Raw genomic sequence first — 25,526 nt, 5'->3', positions numbered from 1 at the left:
GGAGGCGGCTGGTCTCGGGCTGGGGGTAGCAAGGTGGGGGAGGACGCAGGCAGAGGGGAGGGGACCTCCCGGGCTGTTTGTTTGCGTGCTTCCATCTATGACAACCAGAAGTCAAACTCCCTGAATCACCCGGAGCTGCCGGAGCGATAAACCCCACGCTGGCTCCTCCCCTCGCACACCAGTTTTCGGACTCCTGGAGGGAATGTTTGCTTAGCAGCCTGGGCTGGCGGTGAGGCCCTGCTTTTCTAGAACCCTATATCTCTTCCTGCGCCTGGCCCTCTCTGGCTGGCCTGGAAAACGTGAGGACTGAATTGTTTCAATTCTTTTCAATGTTGAGAGGAAGAGCGCATTGCTGTGCCTTTGGTCTCCTTCCCCTAATAACTCCACCTCCTGCATCTCAGGGACGACCCTGCGCACACACACACCGGACGTGAGCACGTGCAGACCTGTGTAAGGGCCAGGCAGTGGGGGGCCCACCCTGAAAGGGGGAGCAGCAGGTCAGACCTTCCCGAAACAGATCAGTCACTCTAACCTCTGACTAGTTTTCATCAGCTGGGCAACCAACGCTGAAACAAGTTTGCTGGGAGGGGTCCCTCATTAGCATATGTTTAAAGCCAGATCTAGGAGCCTGGGAAAGGGGTGGGGAAAGTGGTGGGGAGACCAGGATACAAGTGACCTCAGGGAGACACAGGGGAATTCGGGATCTGTCTCGATCGTGGAGAACTCCTTCACCCTCCAGAGACTTCTCCCATGACGCAAGTCTCACCCCTCCCTCCGGGCCCAGGCAGGGGCCAGGTTGGGGTATCCGGTGCCTGGCCACCCACTGGCGGTGGTCTGGAAACAGGCCTGGACACCTCAGTGAATGAGCTCTGCCCCCAGCCAGCCCTGTGCCCTGAGGGCAGTGGAAATGTAGGGCCCTTTTCTGAGAACGGTTTGCTCTCCCCCTTTCCGCCCCATCTCACTCTGGAACATCTCACTCTGGAACAGGGTACGCCTTCAAGACAAAGGAAGGCCCTCGGGGCAGACGACCTGGGGCTTCTGAGGCTCCAGGATCCCTGGTGCCCTTGGCTTTAATCCCCCAGGGCCTGTCAATAGCAGGAACACTGGAGGGTGGAGATCCTGAGAGACTCACCCCCAGCCCTGGGAGCTGGACAGCTGTGGGTCTCGATGGACACGGCCAGTGGCCGGGAGAGAAGTTTGGTGGGAGGCGCCATTGCGTCAAAGACTCCAACCGCAGACTCATCTGCGCCCCCAGGTACCCTTCGCCCAATGTAATAATACATCGGCACGTAAGCCTTTATGAACTCCCATCTTCCCCGAAAGGTAACACTTTGAGAAGCGGTCCCATAGGGACACTGCCTTCCCACTGTTCAGATAGATCTTGGATCAATGGATTGTGTGGACGGCGTCTGTACCCCTCCTTCCCAGCACGGTGTGTGAGTGAGTTCCTGTTGGCCGCCGGCTGATCGAAACTACCTTTATGCATTGGAACAATTCCTTTTTGAGCCGCATGAGTCTAAGCTAGTGACAAGGCCCAGGGTGGGGTGCAACTTTGCCACTTGCCGGTCGTATGGCCTGGACAAGTCACTTCACTGCTCTGAGCCCCACTTTCCTCTACTATAAAGAGGTCAGGATAGCGCCACCCCCAATCCTTGCAACGAAGCCATGTCTACAATGGGCCTCGCACAAGCTTGACACTCAGATGCTCAGTGATCAACCTCTCCTTTCCTGGTCCATCCCCTCTGAGCCTTAGTCCCCTGACAGTTAAAAAGGCCTATCAGTGGGAATTCCCTGGTGGTCCAGAGGTTAGGACTCCACACTGCCACTGTCAGGGGCGCGGGTTCAATCCCTGGTCAGGGAACTAAGGTCCCGCAAGCCATGCATCGCGGCCAAAAAAAAAAAAAAATTTTAGCAGTGTTTAATCCAAACTCTTGTAGCAGCCTCGCCGTGCCATGCTCTGGGCTTCTCCTGTGCTATTCCTTTCCTCCCCCAACCCCCTTTCCCTGTCTGACCAAAGGTTTTTAAAACCTGCCCAGCCTCGAAGCTCAGCTCCAATGTCCCTTTCTCTGCCATGCTTTCCTCGCCTTCCCCAGAATGAACCGTGGCGAGCTGCCCTGTTTACCCACAGCCTAGTATGCATTGGTTTATTTATCATTTATCTCGGTGTATCTTAGCCTTCTCAGTTCTTGTCCTCTCAATAGCAGGGACACGTCTCACTCGTTTTGTTGTTCCCGGTATCTGGCACCGAACCTGACACTCGGAAGATCCATTTATTCTATGGTTTGAACCCTAGCAGCAAGAGTTGAGACATGGCCCCTGGAGGGCAGCCCCCTGCTGACCTTCCCCATCACCCTGGGGTGGACCACTGCAAACACCATGCAAACAGGGCCGTACCTGCCTTGCCCACTGGCCACAGGCCTTCCTGGGAAGCAGGCAAGCCCAGTACCTGCTGGAGACACCACCTCCCCTGGGCCGGCAACGCCCTGCATTAGAATGCAGGGTAGGGGCCTTGGCAACCCAACTTGGGGCACTGGAGGAGCAAGTGAGCTGGCCCCGGGGGTGCTCGAGGTCAGTTCTGCTCCCTAGAGGGGCTTCCCTATTGCCTGGGTAGCAGGGGTCCTGGATTGCCGGTTCAGTGTGCAGAATCTCTTTCAGGAGCCATTTCCTCCTCCGGGGACTGGGAGGCCGGCTCTCCCTCCCTAGAGGGTTGAGTGCCCCTGGTCTTGCCACCTGGCCCCCTGGCCCCCGTGGAGCAGACGTAGTCCCTCGCTGAGCTGAGGGCGAGGCTCTTGGCCCCCTGACAGGTAGGTGCCTGGAATCTTGCACTCGGCAGCTGGGTGTCCCCAAACCAGCTGGTAAACAGATTTTGCGTTTGACCTCTCCTTGCTCCCAGGCTCCGCATTAACTGGTTCCTGCCCAGGCTGCGGTGTCTGGCTAAGTTTCCTCTTCTCTTCAGCTCCTAGAACTGCCGGCTTAGAGCAGCCTGATACCACCTGGCATTTTGAGAGGACCCAGGTACCAAGGTGGCCCCTTAAGAAGCAGGAAGCCAGGGGCCAGGGAGCAGGTGAGATAAACACCCATTCGCCACAACCCGCTGCCCATGGATGACCCCTCTGGGAGGGTACCCGGAAGTGGGCCTAGGGCAGAACCTGCCGGAATGTCACCTGACGCTGAGCCCGTCCATGGTGACCACAAAACCTGCCTCTCCCTCTCCCCCCTTCCCTGCCCATGGCTCAGTGGCCACTAACCAGCTCCCTGTTAGAAGGAGAGAGCTGCATGTTCTGAGCTGCCCAGGTCTGGAGAACCTCCGTCAATAGACTGAGTGAATCTAGGAACCAGGGTCCAGGGATTCAGGCCCCTCAACCCGCCCCTTCCAAAAACAGAAAAGAAATGTGTACACAGCAGTGTTTAGTCCCCCTTCCCTTCCTTGAGGAAGAGTCTCCCCTCACACCCCCCCACGCCCCCCTTGTGAGAACATTTCAGGGCAGGCGCACCCTCCCACTGGGGTTACACACACACAACCTAATCACCCTGCCTGCAGTCTTCCTTCCGTTCCCTGACACCTCCAGTCACCTGCAAACCCCCTCTGCTGCGGGACATTCACTGACTTCCCCCTGGCATTCTCGGCTCCTAAGATCGTCACTGGTTCCCACTCCCTCTGAGTAAAAGATCTAACTCCCTTGCCCAGCATTTAAGGCCCCTGCAGCCTGCATTCAACCTGGACTGGCCACCTCCTCTCCCTCCTCTTCCCCACAGGAAACGGCCACTGCAGCCTGAGAGGTCAGCTCTGGGTCTGGCCACCGGACTGACCTTCCTGTGGCTTCACTCACAATGTCCCCCACTCTCAATCCAGGGTGCCCCTTCCCGGCCTCTCTAAACCGTTCCCCTTTTAAAGCCTCTGCTTCTCCCAGAAGCCTTTGCTGGTGACCCCGCCCCATACAACTCCTCCCTCTGCCCTCCCAAAGCTTCCCCTCTAGCATGAATTTGCCAATCTTGTGCCGCTTTGCACAGTTAATTATATTTTATACATAGATATCTGGCCTCTGTAATTCCATGATAGGCTCAGTGAGGAGCAGATTTCATGCCTAGCCTTCCCTGCAGCCCCCAGGATACTGCTCTGTACCTATAATAAAATGGGTGGAATGATGGGCTAAGACCTGAGGGATGCCGTCAGCCTTTTCTAGGGGGAAGGGGTGGGTTCCGGGTCTAGGCTTGGCCTGGCTGCTGTCCTGAGCTCCACACTCAGATCCCCGCCTCCCAGAATCCCAGGCCAAGAAGCTCAGAGACACACAAACACTGGCTGATCAAATAATGCAACAACACCCATGATAGTTTATACCTCTGTGTAGCACTGTCCAACTTTCCGTGTCTTTTATATATATTTGATCTTGACAACCCTAGGAGTTCAATTTCAAACTGAGGTTTGGGCTTCCCTGGTGGCACAGTGGTTGAGAGTCCGCCTGCTGATGCAGGGGACGTGGGTTCGTGCCCCGGTCCGGGAAGATCCCACATGCCGCGGAGCGGCTGGGCCCGTGAGCCATGGCCGCTGAGCCTGCGCGTCCGGAGCCTGTGCTCCGCAGTGGGAGAGGCCACAACAGTGAGAGGCCCGCGCACCACAAAAAAAACCCCAAAAAACCCAAAAAACTGAGGTTCATAAAGGCTAAGGGACTAGCCCTGGATTAGAACCCACTGGTTTTAACTCTGCTGGACTGGTTTTAACTTCGCTGTTCTATGTCCCAAAGCGCTTTCGTATCTCTTATGTAGCTCATTTTCTGCTCTACGAATGTTTGTTTATGTACATGTCTCATGTCTTCAACCAGGGTGTAAGCTCTTTGAGGGAAAGATGTGTACCTGGTCTATCCTTGCCCGTGACAGGGCCTCGATCAGTGTTTGCCAGGGGGACTTCCCTGGCGGTCCGCACTTCCGTGCAGGGGTCACACTTTCTATCCCTGGTCGGGGAAGATCTCGCATGGCGTGCAGCGCAGCCAAAAAAAAAAAAAAAAAAAAAATTGCAAGGGAATAAATAGATGAAGGCTCTGCATGGGCCAGTACAGGAGAAGGACCTTGGAAACAGAGCTGACCAGCTGTCTAGTCTGCAGCCTTCCTTCTCAGCCCCTCTCCCTTCTCCCAACAATCCCATCGCCTTCAGAAGCCAGCCTCACGACAGCGCTGCACTGGGCAGCTGCCTGGCCTGTGGCTGGGCTGTATGTCTCCCTCTCTGCCCTTTCTCCCTTCTTCAGCCCTGTTCTCCTGGTGGCCGCCAGCCCGCTGTGGTCACGTCCTCTCTCTGCACACCGCAGCCTGCCCACCTTCAGGACGGCTCTGCCCTTCATCAGCCTCGCCAGCCACCAGCCTAGATGACCCAAAGCCTTCAAAAGACACGGTCTCTGCCCCCACCCCTTCGCCTGGGATTTGGGGGCACCCTGAGGGTCCTCTCAAACTCAGCCAGGACCCCAAGGGGACAGGGGGAGAGTCAGGGTGCCACAGGAGAGCCAGAACTGCCTGCACTCACCAGACATGGCGCCTCCAGCAGGGCAGTGCCAGCCAGCTGGCATCTGGGTGGAGTTCGGTCCCAGCTGTTCCGGCCGCTGCTTGAGGCTCGACTCCAGCTCCATTGCCGGAAGCCCAGCTGCTGCGGTGCAGCCCGAGGCTGCTGGGAACCGAGCTGCGCTATTCTGGGACTGTGATGGAGCTCCGGGACGCCTGGCAGCAGCTGAAATTTCAGCCCCTTTGGTAGACGTGCTGTTTGCTTTCCCTCCGATGATAAGGCAGAGTTCAAATCATCATACAAAGTTCAGAACCACTGATGGTGCATCTGAGTGTCTTAATAGCAGTTGTGGTTTTGCTAAAGTGGGGACTGGCCATAAACAATCTATACTTCAGCCCTCGGCTACAACAGCCTTCATTCTTGCTGTCACTCACACCACACAACCTGTAGTCATTTTCCTTTAGTTTTATAGTTTGTCCTCATACCCACTCTGCCACATTAACCCATCCACTGGCATTCTGGTGCAGTCCCTCAAATTTAAATCCAATGATGGATTTCCTCTGAGAGCCTTCTCCCTCCCTCCCTCCCTCCCTCCCTCCCTCCCTCCCTTCCTCCCTCCCTTCCTTCCTTCCTTCTTAAATTGAGATGGGAAGATCTGATTCTGCAGTACAAACAATCAAGTATGAAGACTGAGTTTGGGTGACAAAAGACTAGGGTCATAATCAAACCCAATTTACAACAAAGTTAAGCCCCCGTGATTAACCTGTTTTGGGAGAGCCCTCAGAGAAGCCCCCTGAGATGATGCCTGGTTTTATTATCCTCATGTGGGAACTGGAGGCCAAGTTGGGAAGAGAGCCTACCTAAGGTCACAAGTGATGGACGTAAAGCTTAGGCCCGGTGTTTTGATCTCCTGCCATGAAATCATAGACTTTTAGAGCTGGAAAGGGCAACAGAGTTGTCCAAAGAGCACAGAACTTGCTCATCTGTAAAATGAGGTGATAATCCCTGCCCCTCTTCCCCTGTTGATTGCTGCAGAGATTACATACATGAAACCACGGATCTGAGAACCCTTGGCTGGAGGGACCAGTGATTTGGGACCTTCCGGTGCCAAGCTCGTCTTCCTCCACTGCCAGTCTGTGTAGGGAGAAAGCAACTCACAAAAATGGAAACAAGCTCGTCCTTAGGCTTTCCCAAACGTCAGCGCACAGCTTCAGGGTCCGTTGTTGTGTTTGTTTAAAAAGCAGATTTCTCGGTTCCATTCTGGGCTATGGAATTTGAGTCTCTAGCCAAGAAGAAGCCTAAGTGGCTGTTTGTAAAAATCCCCTCTCCCCACTGCCAAATATGATTAATGATGCACACTGCCCTTGAGAACCAAGGTCAAACCAAGAATTGTTCACGTCACCTATGAGGAGAGGAAGGTGGAAAAACAACTGGCGCGGATGGCCTGTGAAGGATTCTGTGTCGTCACAGCCAGGTGGGCAGCTTCCCTGCTTTTTGGGGAATGAGGGCCATTGGAGGATGAGCGTGTTGGGGAAACCACTGGCCGAAGCCACCTGCCCTGACCAGGCAAGATAGTAATCACTTGCATGAGTTATCTTATAACAGGAGGTCCTGGTAAGGAACATGGAACTAACAAGCTACCACCAACTGGAAGGATTTGGGAAAGGTCAAAAGGAGAGAGCAGACGCCAGTGCATATGTCCTACCAACCTCCCAGAATCCTTCTCGCTGTAATTCATCTTGGCTGAGCCATGCGCGAGCCACCAGGAAGGACCCTGCGTCAGAGTGATTGGCCACAGCCAACTGGGAGACTAACCCCATCACCATAAAACCTGAGACTGCGAGCCACGTGGCAGAGCAGTTCTCCCGGGTTCCCTTACCCCGCTGGCTCTCCATCCGGGCGCCCTTTCCCATTAAAGTCTCTTGCTTTGGGCTTCCCTGGTGGTGCAGGGGTTAAGAATCTGCCTGCCAGTGTAGGGGACATGGGTTCGATCCCTGGTCTGGGAAGATCCCACATGACACGGAGCAATTAAGCGCGTGCACCGCAACTACGGAGCCTGTGCTGTAGAGCCCGTGAGCCACAACTACTGAGCCCGCATGCCACAACTACGGAAGCCCGCACGCCACAACTACTGAAGCCCGCATGCCACAACTACTGAAGCCCGCACGCCTAGAGCCCAGGCTCCGCAGCAAGAGAAGCCACCGCAATGAGAAGCCCACACACTGCAACAAAGAGTAGCCCCCGCTCGCCGCAACTAAAGAAAGCCCGCTCGCAGCAATGAAGACCCAACACAGCCAAAAATAAATAAATAAAATAAATAAATTTATTTTAAAAAATAGATTTAAAAAAAAAGTCTCTTGCTTTGTCAGCACGTGTGTCTCCTCGGACAATTCATTTCCAAGTGTTAGACAAGAGCCCACTCTCGGGCCCTGGAAGGGGTCCCCCTTCCTTCAACATAAGGGTGGAGCCAGGGTGGGAAGCACAGAACAGACCCACAAGGGATGCGTTCCAGGAAATGAGAGCCTTGCAGTTTTCTGTTCCTTCGCACATCCACTCTTTGGCCCAACTGTGTTGAAGGCATGACTAAGGATCGGGAAGTCACTATTAGGCTTCTCTTCCTTTGTCTTTATTTATTTGGCTGCCAAATATTTTCCAGTCTGGTCTGAAATCATCCCAGTTAGGGCATGGTTCCTCGGAGTTCAAGTCTCATCATAACCTAGGGCTTATTATCAAGACTATAGATTTTCTATAGCACAGGGAACTCTGCTCAATATTCTGTAATAACCTAAATGGGAAAAGAATTTGGAAAAGAATAGATACATGTATATGTATAACTGAATCACTTTGCTGTACACTTGAAACTAACACAAGATTGTTAATCAACTATATTCCAATATAAAATAAAAATGAATGGACTTCCCTGGCGGTCCAGTGGTTAAGAATCTGCTTTCCAATGAAGGGGACACAGGTTCAATCCCTGGTCGGGGAACGAAGATCCCACATGCCGCGGGGCAACTAAACCTGCGCTGCAACTACTGAGCCCGCACGTTCTGGAGCCCGTGTGCCGCAACTGAGACCCAAGGCAGCCAAATAAATAAAATAAAATAAAAATTTAGAAAAGACTATAGATTTTCTGAATCTGCCCCAGATTCTGTATTTTAACAAGTTCTCCAAGCGATGCTTGTGTCTCATAGAATTTGAGAGTCACCGAAATACAAATCTATCTTGAAGACAAGCAGACGCTTCCCAGGAACACAAAGTGATGAAAAGAACTGGGGCCGAGGAACAGTAGCTGACCGGAGCGTGAGTGGTTGGAGAGCAGCGTGATTAAATGAACACACTCCCGGCAGCGGGGTTTTCATGGAGAGAGAAGTAATGAGAGTGCGTTAGAATGTGGAGTCCTCAGGGGCGCAATGCTGCAGTGAGAGGCATTGGGCAGACCCATAATCTGAAGCCCCCAGACTCTTGTCTGTTGGAAGATGAGGGTCCCGGAGGTGGAAGGGGGACCAGAGCGCAAGAAGAAAGTTGTGTGCCAGCCCTCAAAGACCAGCCCTCAGAAACATTTTTCAGGAGCTGACCCCTTGTAGGTTTCCTCTCCCTGGACGTCAGAGGCAGTTATCTTGAATTATTTTCCGTTGATGTCTGCTCTTGCCCCTTCTCACCCAGACTCCTCTTTGTGGACGTGGTAGAGCTCCAGAGAAAATGCAGGTCAGATGAAGTGAGGGCCTTGGGTGCTGTTATGGGCAAGTAATTTTCCCTCTACTCTTCTAAGTTCTCTGCTGGGAACTCTGTAGCAAAAGATACATTAACAAGAGAAAAACAAACATGTTTATTCACATGTTTACCTCATGTATACATGGGGAATAACCAGGGGAAAAGCGAGTAACTCAAAGAGGTGGCTTAGAATTCAGACTTAGATACCATCTTCAGCTTAAGACAAAAGAGAGGTGTTGGGGACTTCCCTGGTGGTCCAGTGGTTAAGACTCCACGCTGCCAAGGCAGGGGTCGTGGGTTCGGTCCCTGATCGGAGAACTAAGATCCCACTTGCCACGTGCCATGGCCAAAAGATAAAAAAAAAAAAAAAAAAAGGGAGAAAGGAAAAGCATTGTGATAAACAAGAGTGAGTAAGGTTATGAAGATTTCTGTCAACACCTTCTCCACTGATAAGACTGTCAGGATTTAAAGCCACCCTTCTTTTCCTGGCACAGAGTGGGCGACACCACTACAAATGGAGATTCCCCCTATCAATGTCAATTTCTCTTACCAAAGGGTAATTGCGGCTCTGCTTCTAGAGTTTCTCCTCTGTGTGTTGTTTCTCAAGATAATCCTTGCGCCTAAGAGGCATATTTTGGGGCGGCGTATTCTACCACGCTTCAGTGACAGTTTTGGAAAAACCACACCCAGTAACCTCACTTGATATTTTCCACACGGCTACACTTGCCACGAGGAGTCTTTGGAAAGCTACAAGCACACCTGGAAATTCTTTGCGTCCAATTTTCATAGGTGACACTGCTCATTCAAAGGTAAACTTCACCTGCCGCTGCTTTTTCTTATTTCTGATTTTTTTCCCCATTGCCTCATTTACTGCAGGCATTCACTGTTTCCTATTATCAGATGTGGGGCAGGAGCCACAGACTTAAGGCTCCTTGGCCTCTGCTTGTCCAAGGTCATTTTTTTTTCTTTTTTCCTTCGGTACGCGGGCCTCTCACTGTTGTGGCCTCTCCCGCTGCGGAGCACAGGCTCCGGACGCGCAGGCTCAGCGGCCATGGCTCACGGGCCCAGCCGCTCCGCGGCACGTGGGATCCTCCCGGACCGGGGCACGAACCCGTATCCCCTGCACTGGCAGGCGGACTCTCAACCACTGTGCCACCAGGGAAGCCCCTCCAAGGTCATTTTGATCTGCTTAAACGAAAGCAGCCGTGCAGAGAGATTTACCCCTGACAACACTTTCGCCCTAATACTGCATTTCAAACCGGTTGTCCATTCTCTTGGGCATTCCTAACCAAGGCTCATTCCTGTTCTTGGACCCACCCTGGCAACGAAATGTGATCCAGAACAGCCCCCTGAGATGGTGCCCAGCCTGCTGCTGCCTGCTCTTGCATGCCTTTCTTTTTTTAAAATTAATTAATTAATTTTTTTTGTCGCGCGGCGCATGGGATCTTAGTTTCCCGACCAGGGATTGAACCCGTGCCCCCTGCATTGGAAGCGTGGAGCCTTAACCACCGGACCACCAGGGATCCTTCTTGCATGCTTTTTTAACACGCCTCCTGCAAAGGCTGAGGCGTTCTCTCCGGGGGCTGGATCACAGTCTGACTCCTACTGGCTGTCTCCCCACGACCAGCACAATGTGTGCAGCCAGCTGTTGACAGGGCTTTGCAGCTAAAACGGCCAGCTGCAGGGGGAGAGAATGATAGAAATTATAGACTCACGGGGCATCTATCCCCAGGCATTCAGTTAAGCTATGAGCACTGGGCAGGAAGTCAGGAGACCTGGGTCCAGGACTCAGCCCAGCCGCCGAGCAGCTCTTTTCTCACCCATATAATAACAATAGCTAATGTTTACTATGTGCCAGGGACTGTTATAAGTTATGCATTAACTCCTTTGATCCTCCCAACAGTCTCTAAAGTGGATACAATTGTTCTACATGCTTATAAAATGAGGAAACTCAAAGAAGCCAAAGTAACTTGTTCAGAGTCAATAACTAGTAAGTGATAGCTGACTCCAGAACTTGTTCTCTTTTTTGTTTTTTCGGAACTTATACTCTTAACTTACCATGCACACTGCCTCGGTTGAGATAGGAAAACACATATTTGCTACCTAGTGCTCCGTAACAAATTACCGTGAAATTTATTGGCACAAAAGCAATAAACATTTATTAGGACACAGTTTCTGGGAGTCAGGAATCAGGGAGTGGATTATCTGGGAGGTCCGGTTTGAAGTGTCTCATGAGGCTGCAGCCAACATGTCTGCTGGGAGACTTCCCTGGCGGTCCAGTGGTTAAGAATCCGCCTTCCGATGCAGGGAACCCAGGTTTGATCCCTGGTTGGGGTACTAAGCCCACGCGCCACAGCTAGAGAAGCCCACGCGCCTCAACAAAAGATCCCAGTGCAAGTGTTCCGAGAGAGGGCAAGGCAGAAACTGAACATAGTGACTGGATCATGGAAGGCACGCACTGCTATTGGCACGAGATCTTATTGGTTATGTTACCCAAAAACCGGGTTCGCCTCTTGGTGGAGGTTCAAGCCGAAAGACACGGCCAAGCCAAAGATCAGGAGAAGAAAGGACTTATTACCTGCAGCAAGTAAAGAGAACACCAAGGATCTTTCCCAAAACAGTGTCTCTCTGAGCAGCAAATTTATGGAAGGTTTAAGCTAAGGGTACATGCATTTTCATGAAGGGCTTGGGCAGCGGACAGAGTCCAAGCTTTAGTGGATAGAAGTCACGAAAGGTCATCGTCACCCCTTAGGTGCCATTGATTTGGTGGTTGAGCACCTCAGGCTAATCTTTACCATTGAAACAGAACTGGCAGTCTTTACAACTGATATATTATCTTTACTATTGTTAATTCTCTTGCCTGATAACAGTTCTTTGTCTCTGCATTCTTTTGTTCCCTTAAGACCATTAATTACTGTGACCTGTTCAAGGGCAAGCACTGTGGCCAGGCTTAGATCACGAAATGGCTTTGACCAAAAATGGCTTCTCGGACTTCCTTGGTGGTGCAGTGGTTAGGAATCCGCCTACCAATGCAGGACTCACGGGTTCGAGCCCTGGTCTGGGAATATCCCACACGCTGCGGAGCAGCTAAGCCCGTGTACCACAACTACTGAGCCCGTGTGCCACAACTACTGAAGCCCGCGTGCCTAGAGCCCGTGCTCCGCAACAAGAGAAGCCACCGTGATGAGAAGCCCACACACAGCAACGAAGAGTAGCCCCTGCTCACCGCAACTTAGAGAAAGCCTGTGCACAGCAACAAAGACCCAACGCAGCCAAAAATAAAAATTAATTAATTAAAAGCAATTTTTTTCTAAATGGCTTCTCTTCTGTCAAGAAAGCCATGCCTGGTTCTCTTTCTCCAGGGACCCCCTACCCTATCTGCTTAGTGACACAGGTCAGCCCTATTCAGTGTGGAAAAGAACCACACAGAGAAGTGAATGCCAGGAGGTGGGACCGCTGGGGCCATCATGCAGGCTGACCATCACAGATAGTAACATGCAGTTGGGAGGAGCAAATCAAAGAATAGATGTAAACATGCTGTATGAGTTTGCCAGGGAAGCCGTACCACAAAGTGGGCGGCTTCAAACAACAGAAATGTATCATCTCACAGTTCTGGAGGTTCGAAGTCCAAAATCAAGGTGTCAGCAAGGCCATGCTCCCTTTGAAGGCTCTAGGGAGAGGATCCTTCCTTGTCTTTTTTTTTTTTTTTTTGCGGTACGCGGGCCTCTCACTGTTGTGGCCTCTCCTGTTGTGGAGCACAGGCTCCGGACGCGCAGGCTCAGCGGCCATGGCTCACGGGCCCAGCCGCTCCGCGGCATGTGGGATCTTCCCGGATCGGGGCACGAACCCGTGTCCCCTGCATCAGCAGGCGGACTCGCAACCACTGCGCCACCAGGGAAGCCCCCTTCCTTGCCTTTTTTAAAGTTTATTTTTCTTTCTTTCCTTGCCTTTTATAGCTCTGGTGACTCCAGGCATGCCTTGGCTGGTGGCAGCCTCATTCCAATCTCTGCTCTGGCTTCACAGCACCTGTGTCTCTGTGTCTTCTTTTCTGTCTCTTATAAGGACACTTGTCACTGGATGTAGGGCCCATCCCAATCCAGGATGATCTCATTTCAAGATCTTCGTCTTTTTCTTGGCTGTGCCGTGGGGCTTGCGGGATCTCAGTTCCCCAACCAGCGACTGAACCCAGGCCACGGCAGTGAAAGCGTTGAATCCTAACCAGTAGACCACCAGGGAACTCCCTGAAGATCTTTATCTTAATTATATCTGCAAAGACCCTTATTCCAAATAGGGTCACATTCTGAGGTTCCAGGGGAATGTATCTTTTCTTGTTTGTTTGTTGTTTTTTTTTTGACTGGGGAGAAGGGGACGTAGAGACACCATTCAACCCACTAACTGCCCCCCCACCAACCCAGTCTCTTCCAGTTATCTATTGCTGTGCAGCAAATAACCCCCAAACGTAGTGACTTCAAGCAACAGCCGCCATCTTCTTATCTTTCATGGTTTCTTTGGGTTAGGAATTCGGGAAAGGCTTGGCTGGGCGGTTCTCCCCATGTGGGCTGATTTGGGCTTCCTCACAGCATGGCTGCCAGGGGAGGTCACACTCCTCATGCAGAGCAAGGCGGAGAGCTTGCATTTGCTGACCTAGCTTCCAGAATCGCCAAGGGCCACTTCCACGTGCTCTGTCCTTGAAGACAGTCGCAAAAGCCCGCCCTCCCGCTGGGTTCACAGCAGCTCTCTGCAGAAGTGCATCTCCCTTTATAGGGGCAGAGACAGGCTCAGCAAGGTAAGTAACTGCCAAGTTATTACAACTAAGGGCAGAACCCAGGAAAGTAAGTTTAGGGCCCATAATTATAACACCTATGTTGCACCTGTGGTCACTTTCTCTCCCCCAGTTTTCTGTTCCTCTGACCTGGGAAAAGGGCCTGACCGAGCCCCAGACTGCTATCTGGATGGTTTGGGGACAATCATGGTACAGCGCAAAGGAGGGCTGTGGACAGGTAGCCAGGTGACTTGGCTCTCAGCCCTGGCTCCGCTGCTTCTATTTGTGTGGTCTTGTGTACCTTCCTGTTCAGGAACAAAAGGAATGATGTCTGCCTTGCGCTTTCATGGTTGTCACGGGGAAGATGATGTTCAGTAAGTTAGCATGCTTGCTAAGCTATTTAATGCTCTTCAAACAAAAAGTGTTGTATGTCTCTTTGAGATCCTCAGAGCGCCACAGACCTCCCAGTTGCTTTACAAATATTTGTTGATTTTTTTTTTTTTTTTGCGGTACGCGGGCCTCTCACTGTTGTGGTCTCTCCCGCTGCGGAGCACAGGCTCTGGACGCGCAGGCTCAGCGGCCATGGCTCACGGGCCCAGCCGTTCCGCGGCATGTGGGATCTTCTCGGACCGGGGCACGAACCCGCGTCCCATGCATCGGCAGACGGACTTTCAACCACTGCGCCACCAGGGAAGCCCTACTCGTTGATTTTAATGTAAAGGTTTCCTCTACCAATCCTAGGAGGAGCAACACCAGCCAACAACTCAGCCTCGTAACCAGGGCCGGTTACCAGGGAGACCACTGGGCCAAGTCATCAGTGAGGGATCATGGACTTGGAGTATGGGGTGGGGGTGGGGGGTTCAGTTGCCCCAAAGTAGCCAGTGAATAAGACTGGGGTAACTCTTTCAGAGTATTCCTACCTCTGAGAGCTGCGTAAACAAACTACCCCCCAGGCTTCCCTGGTGGCGCAGTGGTTGAGAGTCCGCCTGTCGATGCAGGGGACGCCAGTTCGTGCCCTGGTCTGGGAAGATCCCACATGCTGCGGAGCGGCTGGGCCCGTGAACCATGGCCGCTGAGCCTGCGCGTCCGGAGCCTGTGCTCCGCGACGGGCAACGGTGAGAGGCCCACGTACTGCAAAAAACAAACAAACAAAAAAAACTACCCCCAAATGTAGAGGCTTAAAACAATATTTTTATCTCTCATGGTTGTGTGGGTTGATGGGGTTCAGTTGGCCCATTCTTCCTCGATCATGGGAGTGGGGCCTCTGTGCAGCTGTATCAGGGAGCACCTGGGGCTGTGGTCATCTGAAGGCCCAACTGGGCTGGATGTCCGAGGTGGAAGCTCAGGGTTCCCCCACGTGGCCTCTCTGTCCAGTGGTATGTCCCTGGCTTCCTTTTTTTTTTTTTTTAATTAATTAATTAATTAATTTTTGACTGTGTTGGGTCTTCGTTGCTGCGAGCGGGCTTTCTCTAGTTGAGGCGAGCAGGGGCTACACTTCGCTGCAGTGTATGGGCTTCTCATTGCGATGGCTTCTCTTGTTGTGGCATGTGGGCTCTAGGTGTGCAGGCTTCAGTAGTTGTGGCACACGGGCTTAGTTGCTCCGTGGCATGTGGGATCTTCCTGGACCAGGAATCGAACCCATGTCCCCTGCATTGGCAGGCAGATTCTTAATGTCCCTGGCTTCTTTTCCTTTTTCAATTTTTGAATTTTATTTAATTTATTTTTTATATAGCAGGTTCTCATTAGTTATCCATTTTATACATATTAGTGTATATATGTCAATCCCAATCTCCCAATTCATCCCACCACCACCACCACCCCCCGCCACTTTCCCCCCTTGGTGTCCATGCATTTGTTCTCTACATCTGTGTCTCTATTTCTGCCTTGCAAACCGGTTCATCTGTACCATTTTTCTAGGTTCCACACATATGCATTAATATACGATATTTGTTTTTCTCTTTCTGACTTACTTCACTCTGTATGACAGTCTCTAGATCCATCCACATCTCTACAAATGACCCAGTTTTGTTCCTTTTTATGGCTGAGTAATATTGCATTGTATATATGTACCACATCTTCTTTATCCATTCATCTGTTGATGGGCATTTGTGTTGCTTCCATGACGTGGCTGTTGTAAATAGTGCTGCAATGAACATTGGGGTGCATATGTCTTTTTGAATTATGGCTTCCTCTGGGTATATGTCCAGTAGTGGGATTGTTGGGTCATTCTATTATTAGTTTTTTAATGAACCTCCATACTGTTCTCCATAATGGTTGTATCAGTTTACATTCTCACCAACAGTGCAAGAGGGTTCCTTTTTCTCCACACCCTCTCCAGCATTTGTTGTTTGTAGATTTTCTGATGATGCCCATTCTAACTGGTGTGAGGTGATACCTCATTGTAGTTTTGATTTGCATTTCTTTAATAGTTAGTGATGTTGAGCAGCTTTTCATGTGCTTCTTGGCCATCTGTATGTCCTCTTTGAAGAAATGTCTATTTAGGTCTTCTGCCTAAAAGCTTTGCAAAATCTTTTAAGTTTCATTAGGTCCCATTTGTTTATTTTTGTTTTTATTTCCATTACTCTAGGAGGTGGATCAAAAAAGATCTTTCTGTGGTTTATGTCAAAGAGTGTTCTTCCCATGTTTTCCTCTAAGAGTTTTATAGTGTCCAGTCTTACATTTATGTCTCTAATCCATTTTGAGTTTATTTTTGTGTATGGTGTTAGGGAGTGTTCTAATTTCATTCTTTTACATGTACCTGTCCAGTTTTCCCAGCACCACTTATTGAAGAGACTGTCTTTTCTCCATTGTATATCCTTGCCTCCTTTGTCATAGATTAGTTGACCATAGGTGTGTGGGTTTATCTCTGGGCTTTCTATCCTGTTCCATTGATCTATGTTTCTGTTTTTGTTTCATTACCATATTTTCTTGATTACTGTAGCTTTGTAGTATAGTCTGAAGTCAGGGAGTCTGATTCCTCCAGCTCCGTTTTTTCCCCTCAATACTGCTTTGGCTCTTCGGGGCCTTTTGTGTCTCCATACAAATTTTAAGATTTTTTGTTCTAGTTCTGTAAAAAATGCCGTTGGTAATTTGATAGGGATTGCATTGAATCTGTAGATTGCTTTGGGTAGTATAGTCATTTTCACAATATTGATTCTTCCAATCCAAGAACATGGTATGTCTCTCCATCTGTTTGTATCATCTTTAATTTCATTCAACAGTGTCTTATAGTTTATGACATGCAGGTCTTTTGTCTCCCTAGGTAGGTTTATTCCTAGGTATTTTATTCTTTTTGTTGCAATGGTAAGTGAGAGTGTTTCCTTAATTTCTCTTTCAGATTTTTCACCATTAGTGTAGAGGAATGCAAGAGATTTCTGTGCATTAATTTTGTATCCTGCAACTTTACCAAATTCATTGATTAGCTCTAGTAGTTTTCTGGTGGCATCTTTAGGATTCTCTATGTATAGTATCATGTCATCTGCAAACAGTGACGGTTTTACTTCTCCTTTTCCAGTTTGTATTCCTTTTATTTCTTTTTCTTCTCTGATTGCCGTGGCTAGGACTTCCAAAACTATGTTGAATAATAGTGATGAGAGTGGACATCCTTGTCTTGTTCCTGATCTTAGAAGAAATGCTTTCAGTTTTTCACCATTGAGAATAATGTTTCCTGTGGGTTTGTCATATATGGCCTTTATTATGTTGAGGCAGGTTCCCTCTATGCCTACTTTCTGGACAGTTTTTATCATAAATGGATGTTGAATTTTGTCAAAAGCTTTTTCTGCATCTATTGAGATGATCATATGGTTTTTATTCTTCAGTTTGTTAATATGGTGTATCACATTGATTGATTTGTGTATATTGAAGAATCCTTTCATCCCTGGGATAAATCCCACTTGATCATGGTGTATGATCTTTTTAATGTGTTGTTGATTCTGTTTCCTAGTATTTTGTTGAGGATTTTTGCATCTGTATTCATCAGTGACATTGGTCTGTAATTTTCTTTTTTTGTAGTATCTTTGTCTGGTTTTGGTATCAGGGTGATGGTGGCCTCATAGAATGAGTTTGGGAGTGTTCCTCCCGCTACAATTTTTGGGAAGAGTTTGAGAAGGATGGGTGTTAGCTCTTCCCTAAATGTTTTATAGAATTCACCTGTGAAGCCATCTGGTCCTGGAGTTTTGTTTGTTGGAAGATTTTTAATCACAGTTTCAATTTCATTACTTGTGATTGGTCTGTTCATATTTTCTATTTCTTCCTGGTTCAGTCTTGGAGGTTATACCTTTCTAAGAATTTGTCCATTTCTTCCAGGTTGTTCATTTTATTGGCATAGAGTTGCTTGTAGTAGTCTCTTAGGATGCTTTGCATTTCTGTGGTGTCTGTTGTAACTTCCCCTTTTTCATTTCTATTTTTATTGAGCTCAGTCCTCACCCTCTTTTTCTTTCTTCTTTCCTTCTTTCCTTCCTTCCTTCCTTCCTTTCTTTCTTTCTTTCATTTATTTATTTTTGGCTGTGTTGGGTCTTCATTGCTGCGTGAGGGCTTTCTCTAGTTGCGGCGAGTGGGAGCTACTCTTCGTTGCGGTGTGCAGGCTCTCATTGCAGTGGCTTCTCTTGTTGTGGAGCACCAGCTCTAGGCACGCGGGCTTCAGTAGTTGCGGCACGTGGGCTCAGTAGTTGTGGCACATGGACTTAGTTGCTCTGCGGCATGTGGGATCTTCCCAGTCCAGGGCTTGAACCTGTGTCCCCTGAATTGGCAGGCGGATTCTTAACTACTGCACCACCAGGGAAGTCCTCCCTCTTTTTCTTGATGAGTCTGGTTAATGGTTTATCAATTTTGTTTATCTTCTCAAAGAACCAGCTTTTAGTTTTATTGATCTTTCCTATTGTTTTCTTTGTTTCTGTTTCATTGATTTCTGCTCTGATCTTTATGATTTCTTTCCTTCTGCTAACTTTGGGTTTTGTTTGTTCTTCTTTCTCTAGTTCCTTTAGGTGTAAGGTTAGATTGTTTATGTGAGATTTTTCTTGTTTCTTGAGGTAGGCTTGTATAGCTATAAACTTCCCTCTTAGAACTGCTTTTGCTGCATCCCATAGGTTTTGGATCGTCATGTTTTCATTATCATTTGTCTCTAGGTATTTTTTTATTTCCTCTTTGATTTCTTCAGTGACCTCTTGGTTATTTAGTAAAGTATTGTTTAGCGTCCATGTGTTTGTGTTTTTTACGTTTTTTTCCCTGTAATTGATTTCTAATCTCATAGCGTTGTGGTCAGAAAAGATGCTTGATATGATTTCAATTTTCTTAAATTTACTGAGGTTTGATTTGTGACCCAAGATGTGTTGTATCCTGGAGAATGTTCCGTGCACACTTGAGAAGAAAGTGTAATCTGCTGTTTTTGGATGGAATGTCCTATAAATATCAATTAAATCTATCTGGTCTCTTGTGTCATTTAAAGCTTGTGTTTCCTTATTAATTTTCTGTTTGGATGATCTGTCCATTGGTGTAAGTGAGGTGGTAAACTTCCCCACTATTTTTTTAAAAAATTTTATTTATTTATTTTGGGCTGCATTGGGTCTTTTTTTAAATCTTATTTTATTTTATTTTAAGTTCCCCACTTTTATTGTGTTACTGTCGATTTCCTCTTTTATAGCTGTTAGCAGTTGCCTTATTATTGAGGTGCTCCTATGTTGCGTGCATATATATTTATAATTGTTATATCTTCTTCTTGGATTGGTCCCTGATCATTATGTACTGTCCTTCCTTGTCTCTTGTAACATTCTTTATTTTAAAGTCTATTTTATCTGATATGAGTATTGCTACTCCAGGTTTCTTTTGATTTCCATTTGCATGGACTATCTTTTTCCATCCCCTCACTTTCAGTATGAATGTGTCCCTAGGTCTGAAGTGGGTCTCTTGTAGACAGCATATAGATGGGTCTTATTTTTGTATCTATTCAGCAAGCCTGCATCTTTTGGTTGGAGCATTTAATCACGTTTAAGGTAATTATCGATATGTATGTTCTTATTACCATTTTCTTAATTGTTATGGGTTTGTTTTTGTAGGTCCTTTTCTTCTCTTGTGTTTCCCACTTAGAGAAGTTCCTTTAGCATTTGTTGTAGAGCTTTATTGGTGGTGCTGAATCCTCTTAGCTTTTGCCTGTCTGTAAAGGTTTTGATTTCTCTGTGGTATCTGAATGAGATCCTTGCCAGGTAGAGTAATCTTGGTTGTAGGTTCTTCCCTGTCATCACTTTAAGTATATCATGCCACTCCCTTCTGGCTTGTAGAGTTTCTGCTGAGAAATCAGCTGTTAACTTTATGGGAGTTCCTTTGTATGTTATTTGTCATTTTTCCCTTGCTGCTTTCAATAATTTTTCTTTGTCTTTAATTTTTGCCAGTTTGATTACTATGTGTCTCGGCGTGTTTCTCCTTGGGTTTCTCCTGCCTGGGACTCTCTGCACTTCCTGGACTTGGGTGGCTATTTCCTTTCCCATGTTAGGGAAATTTTCGACTATAATCTCTTCACATATTTTCTCGGGTCCTTTCTCTCTCTCTCCTCCTTCTGGGACTCCTATAATGCGAATGTTGTTGCGTTTAATGTTGTCCCAGAGGTCTCTTAGGCTGTCTTCATTTCTTTTCATTCTTTTTTCTTTATTCTGTTCTGCAGCAATGAATTCCACCATTCTGTCTTCCAGGTCACTTATCCGTTCTTCTGCCTCAGTTATTCTGCTATTGATTCCTTCTAGTGTAGTTTTCATTTCAGTTATTGTATTGTTCATTTCTGTTTGTTTATTCTTTAATTCTTCTAGGTCTTTGTTAAACATTTCTTGCATCTTCTCGATCTTTGCCTCCATTTTTTTTCCAAGGTCCTGGATCATCTTCACTCTCATTATTCTGAATTCTTTTTCTGGAAGGTTGCCTATCTCCACTTCATTTAGTTGTTTTTCTGGGGTTTTATCTTGTTCCTTCATCCAGTACAAAGTCCTCTGCCTTTTCATTTTGTCTGTCTTTCAGTGAATATGGTTTTCCCTTCACAGGTTGCAGAATTGTAGTTCTTCTTGCTTCTGCTGTCTGCCCTTTGGTGGATGAGGCTATCTAAGAGGGCTGTGCAAGCTTCCCGATGGTGGGTAGAGCTGGGTGTTGCTCTGGTGGGCAGAGCTCAGTAAAACTTTAATCCACTTGTCTGCTGATGGGTGGGGCTGGGTTCCCTCTCTGTTGGTTGTTTGGCCTGAGGTGACACAGCCATGGAGCCTACCCGGCTCTTTGGTGAGGCTAAGGGCACACTCTGGGAGGGCTCATGCCAAGGAGTACTTCCCAGAACTTCTGCTACCAGTGTCCTTGTCCTCATGCTGAGACACAGCCACCCCCCGCCTCTACAGGAGACCCTCCAACACTAGCAGGTAGGTCTGGTTCAGTCCTCTATGGGGTCACTGCTGCTTCCCCTGGGTCCCGATGTGCACACTACTTTGTGTGTGCCCTCCAAGAGTGGAGTCTCTGTTTCCCCCAGTCCTTTTGAAGTCCTGCAATCAAATCCCACTGGCCTTCAAAGTCTGATTTTCTAGGAATTCCTCCTCCCGTTGCCAGACCCCCAGATTGGGAAGCCTTACGTGGGGCTCAGAACCTTCACTCCAGTGGGTGGACTTCTGTGGTATAAGTGTCCTCCAGTTTGTGAGTCACCCATCCAGCCGTTATGGGATTTGATTTTATTGTGATTGTGCCCCTCCTACCGTCTCACTGTGACTTCTCCTTTGTCTTTGGATGTGGGGTATCTTTTTTGGTGAGTTCCAGTGTCTTCCTTTTGATGATTGTTCAGCAGTTAGTTGTGATTCCGGTGCTCTTGCAAGAGGGAGTGAGCGCACGTCCTTCTACTCCGCCGTCTTGAACCGATCTCCTGTCCCTGGCTTCTTAAGTGGCAGCTCACAACTCCAGGAGCAGGTAGAAATGGCCAGTCCTCTCAAGAGCTGGGTGTGGATATGGCTCAGCATCCCTTCTGCCATATTCTCTTGGTCAAAGCAGTCACAAGGCAGTGTGGCTACAAGGGAGTGGAGAAATGGACTCTACCTCCCAATGGGGCAGTGGTATGAACATAGGAGGGCAGGAATTCACGGCCACCATCTTTTTTTTTAGTTAATTAATTAATTTAGTTTTGGCTACATTGAGTCTTTGTTGCTGCACGCGGGATTTCTCTAGTTGCATCTAGCGGGGGCTACTCTTTGTTGTGGTGCACAGGCTTCTCAATGCGGTAGCTTCTCTTGCTGTGGAGCATGCGCTCTAGGCTCGTGGGCTTCAATTGTTGTGACACGCAGGCTCAGTAGCTGTGGCTTGAGGGCTCTAGAGCGCAGGCTCAGTAGTTGTGGTGCATGGGCTCAGTTGCTCTGTGGCATGTGGGATCTTCCCGGACCAGGGCTTGAACATGTGTCCCCTGCGTTGGCAGGCGGATTCTTAACCACTCTGCCACCAGGGAAGTCCCTGGTCACCATCTTTGAGACAAGCTACCACTCAGATTAAGGGACAGTCCCACTACTCAGGCTCCTGAGCTGTCCAGCTTAGAAGGGCTCTTGGTATGACAACAGCCTTTGGTGGAGTGTGGGGACAGGAAGAAACCTCTCAATCGAAAAGCTACTGGGAAACCTTAGTCCCCTCCCTTGTCACCTAGGTGCTGCTGGCTTGCCCTGGACAACGGGAATCCTGGTAGAGCACAGGGCCTGGGGCACCAAGATCAGAGTCACAACATAGAGGCCAATACGTGGCCACCATCTAGCCTGGTTTTACTCCCACATCCTGACCACAGCTCTGACCTAGAAGTTGAATGGCTTCGTGGGAGTGGTTTCAGATTGTCTGCTGGACAGCTGTGCAGGCACAGGCCCTGATGTGGGGGTGGTGAGGGCAGCTTGAAGTGGAAGAGGGAAGCCGACCAAACAATGCATTCATTGAATGCGCCATCTTTCTTTAATAAAGAACTTGTCACCAACCCCATTTATTTGCAGTTCTCAGGCAGAGAGGAGATGGATCCTTGCTCAGCCAGCCTCACCTCCCATTTATTTCCTGACTTCACCCCTATTCCTGGCTCCTAGCCGTGGTTTACCTTAAACTTGCATTATACTCCCTGGCTTTCCAAACCCACCCTGGCCCGCCGGTGGATTTCCCCCTTCCTGCGTCCTTTCCCTGTCCCTTCTCTTATCCTACTAACATCATTGTGGATCTCAGAGTGTGCCGGGCACCTGGACACCAGGAACTACCCTCAAAAGTTCACACATGGTGTGTTAATTTCCTGCACTGCTGTAACAAATTCTCACAAACTGGGAGCCTTCAAAGAACGGAAATTTAATCTCTCACAGCTCTGGAGGCCAGAAGTCTGAAATCCAGGTGTCGTCAGAGCCACACTCTTTCTGAAGCCTCTAGAGAAGGATCCTTCCAGCCTCTCCCAGCTTCTGGAGGCTGCCGGCAATCCTTGGCTTGTAGGCACATCACTCCAGTCTCTGCCTCCATCTCCACATCACCATGGTCCCTAAGTCGCCTGCCATGTTTCCTTTTCTGGTTCTTACAAGGACACTCTCATTTGATTTAGGGCCCATCTTAATCCAGTCTGATCCCATGTCAATCCTGACTTTGATTTTGTCTGTAAAAACCCTATTTCCAAATAAGGTCATGACCTGGGTTTCCAGGTGAGTGGATGTGAATTTTTGAGAGACACCATCCAACCCAGTACACGGGGGCACTGGGATATACACCCAACAACCCCCAAAGAATCTGTCCTTTCCTGGGAAAGACTGGCAGGTGTACAAGAGACGGGCTCAGAGGCAACTCCCTCTTCCTCCCCAGAAAGTGAAAACGCAGTTATTCCAGTGGAGCTGCTTCCCTGCCCACTGCCTGCACACGTCCTGCAGCTCCCTTGCCCACTCCCATCCGTTTCTTCTAGTACATGTCTTCTTGTATATCATGCTTCCCTTTTAAAAAAAAACCTTTATTTGTTTTTCTTCAACTAGTGTTGTGTTCGTTTCAGGTATACAGCAAAGTGATTCAGTTATATATACATATATAGCTTTTTTTTTTTCAGATTCTTTTAAAAAAAAACCTTTATTTGTTTTTCTTCAACAAGTGTTGTGTTCGTTTCAGGTATACAGCAAAGTGATTCAGTTATATATACATATATAGCTATTTTTTTTTCAGATTCTTTTTTCACACTTCCCTTTTGACTATAACTAACGCTGTATGCCCTGGGGCAAATTATTACTTCTCTGAGACTCAGTTTCCTTACCTGTAACATAGAGATAATAAGAGCTACCTCATAGGGTTGCCATAAGCATTAAATAAGATTTAACTTAGCAGTTCCTAGTACAAGTCTGACACATGGAAGATGCCCACTGAGTAAGTTAACAGCCATAGCTGCAGGTACGGCCCTGCCCCCCAAATGTTAGGTGTTAAATGCTTTGCATGTATTATCTGATCTAAACCTCAGGGCTCCAGGAACCAAGGACTGTTTTTATCTCCATTTTATAAATCAAGGAAAGTATAAAGCTTAGAGAGATTAAGTAACTTGCCCAAGGTCATTTGGTTAGTAAGTGACAGCAGCTCTGAGACTTGAACCCATTTTTTCCCACAGCAGCCTGATCTGAAGCCCCATGGTCCCTCCTCAGGCTTCCAGCTTTTTCTCTGTACTCACATACCTCCTGCAGAAGGGTCACTCCTTGTTCATCCCTGTAAGTAAGGGGCCTACCTTGGTGATTTTTGTGACAAGCGACAAACACTTGTTCACTGGGGAGGTATCTGATCAGGTTTAATTAAATTGGGCAAAGGTGAAGTGATTTCTGGGGTCGCGGTGGAGGGCTCAGCTCAGCAAACATCTGCTTCCTCTCTCCCCGTACAAACTCTCCTCTTTGCAGTGATGGACATCCGGGCTCTCGGGGAATACTGCAGGTCCAGAGTTTAGGGAGGATGCCAGTCTTAAAGGCTGCTCAGACCTGCCCGAGCAGGGGTCTGGTGAATTACAGCAGGGGTCAGCAAACTATACTCCACAGGCCAAATCCTGCCCTTGGCCCGTTTTTATAATTAAAGTTTTATTGGAACACGGCCACAGCCATTTGCTGATGTATTGTCTGTCTGTGTTCATGCCGCAATGGCAGAGTTGAGTAGTTGTGACAGAGACCACGTGGCCACAAAGTCAAAAATCTTTGTTCTCTGGCCCTTTACAAAAACTGTTGGCGGGCTTCCCTGGTGGCACAGTGGTTAGGAATCCGCCTGCCAATGCAGGACACGGGTTTGAGCCCTGGTCGGGGAAGATCCCACATGCCACGGAACAACTAAGCCCAAGTGCCACAACTATTGAGCCTGCACTCTAGAGCCCGCGAGCCACAACTGCTGAGTCTGTGTGCCACAACTACTGAGCCCATGTGCCACAACTGCTGAACCCTGTGTGCCTAGGGCCTGTGCTCCGCAACAAGAGAAGCCACTGCAGTGAGAAGCCTGTGCACCACAACGAAGAGTGGCCCCCCGCTCTCCGCAACCAGAGAAAAGCCCACGTGCAGCAACGAAGAACAATGCAGCCAAAAAAATAAAATTAAATGAATAAATTTATAA

General features: G+C 48.6%; 1 protein-coding gene and 1 long non-coding RNA gene across 5 annotated transcripts in view; one reads left to right on the top strand and one right to left on the bottom strand.

Moving 5' to 3' along the window:
- Positions 1 to 5,839, bottom strand: part of GPRC5C (G protein-coupled receptor class C group 5 member C) — a 23,114-nt gene extending 17,275 nt beyond the window's left edge. Inside the window, exon 1 of one of the 2 annotated variants that reach the window (XM_059997490.1) lies at positions 5,513 to 5,839. In XM_059997490.1, the coding sequence (XP_059853473.1) occupies positions 5,513 to 5,615 (103 nt within the window). In that variant the 5' untranslated portion in view covers positions 5,616 to 5,839. Of the gene's footprint in view, positions 1 to 3,810; positions 3,830 to 5,512 lie in introns of those variants that run through there. The other variant, XM_059997494.1, reaches the window with a different exon arrangement.
- The window catches only part of LOC132414709 (uncharacterized), a 27,018-nt gene extending 1,492 nt beyond the window's left edge, over positions 1 to 25,526 (top strand). Inside the window, exons 2-4 of one of the 3 annotated variants that reach the window (XR_009517009.1) lie at positions 2,957 to 3,064; positions 24,556 to 24,649; positions 25,371 to 25,526. This is a non-coding gene — a long non-coding RNA (uncharacterized lncRNA). Of the gene's footprint in view, positions 1 to 2,956; positions 3,065 to 12,105; positions 12,469 to 24,552; positions 24,650 to 25,370 lie in introns of those variants that run through there. The other 2 variants (XR_009517008.1, XR_009517007.1) reach the window with 2 other exon arrangements.

The sequence above is a fragment of the Delphinus delphis genome, chromosome 19 (genome assembly GCF_949987515.2).
Source record: "Delphinus delphis chromosome 19, mDelDel1.2, whole genome shotgun sequence".
Taxonomy (NCBI): Eukaryota; Metazoa; Chordata; class Mammalia; order Artiodactyla; family Delphinidae; genus Delphinus; species Delphinus delphis.
The sequence above is the reverse complement of the archived record's forward strand: the minus strand, read 5'-3'. Positions and strand labels throughout refer to the sequence as shown.